Raw genomic sequence first — 2,977 nt, forward strand, 5'->3', positions numbered from 1 at the left:
ATTATAAGTGCTGCAGCTATATATATATATATAAACTGTTACTTCAGAAAACATCTAACTCTATTATCCCATCTACATCGCTTTAATTAACTCCATACGTAATGATATCATGAAAATATTCTGGTAAATTTGGGGAGACACAAACACTTTCACGGCATTTTACACTTCATTGTTTTGTTTAAACTACAAACAAACATTAAAATATTTTTGTAATGTTAATGATACAACTACACAAATTCACATAGATTATATATATAGACAGCAATGTATAATCATAGACAATATAAGGATTGATTATATCTACACACATCTATATACTTATGTATATAAACAGATATAGATATAGTCATAGATTTCATAACGATCTATATCTACATTTATCTATAAACATACGAGGGAGTACTGAAAATTTCCTGCCTTTAAGGGTGTCTCGAAAGGCCTGGTTGGAAGCCCAACCTTCCAAGATGTTTTACGGGGTTTAGAAAAATTGAAGGACTGCTGCAATAAGTGTCTGAATCTGAGATGGGAATATGTTGAGTAAGATCGTAATTAACTGATCATCCTATATTTTCTTTTACCTAAAGTCAGATTTCTTTGACTAAAGGCGGTGCTCCAGCATGGCCACAGTCAAATGACTGAAACAAGTAAAAGAGTATATATAGGTGTGTGTGTGTATGCGCATGTGTATATATTTTTGCCTCCCTGTGTTGAAATTCTGTGATTATTATAAATGAACATCACTCATTTCCAATGTTATGCAAACATGTCTGGCCATGGGGGAATATTTACCCCTTTTGGTGACAGGAAGGGCATCAGGTCATAGAAAATCTGTTTGGTCCATGCAAGCATGGAAAAATGCACCACATCATCATCATGTAGTAGTAGTAGTAGTAGTATCTGCATAGGTTCACATCTACTTTATGAGACATCTTATGTTGTCATATTTTCTCTTGCTTTACAGTTCTGCTAAGAGATCATCCCCAGATGAAGAATTATTGCACCAGAACATCTGCTGCCAATTATTTATGGATGTCCATTTTCCACTCTACATATCTTCCATTAACCCATATCCACCTTTATTCATTTAGAAATGATTCTTCAAATTTATGACAAATTGTAGGTCTCTTAAAGGTTGGACTCAGTCTGCAACAAGCAGTCTGGTAAATAAAAAACACATCCACATTGCTTATTTTATTTATGTCAAAGCAATCTCATGATATCTAAGATAAGAAACTGAGCCATGACAGATATTTAAAGATATTTCTCAGCTTTTTAAGAATTCCTCAAGAATCAATATGGAGGTTAATCACCTGGACAATTCTAACACAACTGTTTTTAACCATATAAATACAGTTAGAGAGATGGACGGAGATGAGAAAATTGTAGACAAAAATGTTACTGAATATCGTTGTGAGATTTGTAGGAAGGGGTTCTCTTCTGAACATGAAGTTTTCACACACAAAAAAACACACACAGGAGACAGACAGTTCCGTTGTGGAATATGTGAAAAATCTTTCAACCAGAAATGCCATCTCGTCATCCATATACGTAGTCACACTGGAGAAAAACCCTTCCGCTGTGAAATATGTGAGAAATCGTTCACAGATAATACTAATCTTGTAGTTCACAAAAGAATCCACACCGGAGAAAAACCATTCCATTGTGAAATATGTGGGAAATCTTTCACTGATAATTCTAACCTTGTCGTTCACATAAGAATCCACACTGGAGAGAAACCGTTTCACTGTGATATTTGTGGGAAATATTTTGTTGCTAACAGCGTCTTAAGAACACACAAACGAATACATACTGGAGAAAAACCATACCGTTGTGAGATCTGTGGGAAATCTTTTATTGAAAATTCAAAGCTTACTATCCACAGACGTAGTCACACTGGAGAAAAGCCATATCATTGTGAAATATGTTGGAAATCTTTTGTTAGTAAGAGTAATTTAACACAACATGAAAGGATTCACAGTGGAGAAAACCCATTTCACTGTGAAGTGTGTGGGAAATCGTTCTCTCAGAATTCCAGTCTTGTGGTTCATGAAAGGATCCACACAGGAGAAAAACCTTATCACTGTGAAATATGCGGCAAGTCTTTTGTCTCCAACAGTGATTTAAACAGACATAAAATTATACACACTGGAGAGAAACCATTCAAATGTGAAGTATGCGACAAATATTTTGTCAGTAACAGTTATTTAACAAAACACAGAAGAATACACACTGGAGTAAACATCTTTCATTGTGAGATTTGTGGGAAGTCGTTTATCACAAACAGCCTGTTAAAAAGACACAAGCAAATACACTCTGGAGGGAAGTCTGTTAAAGACGAGACTTGAGAAATGGTTCTCTGGCTAATCTAAATTTATTTCTACCAACATATATATATATATGTGTGTGTGTAGTTTGTGCCCGGTGACTGTGTAGAGATGTTACACATGTTGTAATTCATTCTTTGGCATGTTCTCAGCACAAGAAACTATTAGTAGCATGTAAAAATATGTATTGTGTCTATTAAATAATATATATATATTTATATAGATTAAAGCAGAAATGAAAAGACAAATGGTTTGGCAAGACTTGACAAGGACATTTAATTTAGCTATATGATAAAAAGGTATACACAGTCTCTAACAGCTGCTTCTAGAATATCTCAACTGGAACATAGTGTTGAGCAAGGATTCCATAGGCTGAGTATCCTGTCATTGGAGAGAAATAGATTAAATATATGTAACATCATCATCATCATCATCATCATCGTTTAACGTCCGCTTTCCATGCTAGCATGGGTTGGACGATTTGACTGAGGACTGGTGAAACCGGATGGCAACACCAGGCTCCAGTCTGATTTGGCAGAGTTTCTACAGCTGGATGCCCTTCCTAACGCCAACCACTCAGAGAGTGTAGTGGGTGCTTTTACGTGTCACCCGCACGAAAACGGCCACGCTCGAAATGGTGTCTTTTATGTGCC

General features: G+C 35.7%; 1 protein-coding gene across 1 annotated transcript in view; it reads left to right on the top strand.

Annotated features, from left to right (window-relative positions):
* Positions 1-2,958, top strand: part of LOC106883059 (zinc finger protein 239) — a 3,829-nt gene extending 871 nt beyond the window's left edge. The window contains exon 2 of the mRNA XM_014933931.2: positions 962-2,958. Within this exon, the coding sequence (XP_014789417.1) occupies positions 1,296-2,345 (1,050 nt within the window). The 5' untranslated portion in view covers positions 962-1,295 and the 3' untranslated portion in view covers positions 2,346-2,958. The remainder of the gene's footprint in view (positions 1-961) is intronic.
* The last annotated feature ends 19 nt before the right edge of the window (positions 2,959-2,977 follow it).

The sequence above is a fragment of the Octopus bimaculoides genome, chromosome 28, assembly GCF_001194135.2.
Source record: "Octopus bimaculoides isolate UCB-OBI-ISO-001 chromosome 28, ASM119413v2, whole genome shotgun sequence".
Classification (NCBI taxonomy): domain Eukaryota; kingdom Metazoa; phylum Mollusca; class Cephalopoda; order Octopoda; family Octopodidae; genus Octopus; species Octopus bimaculoides.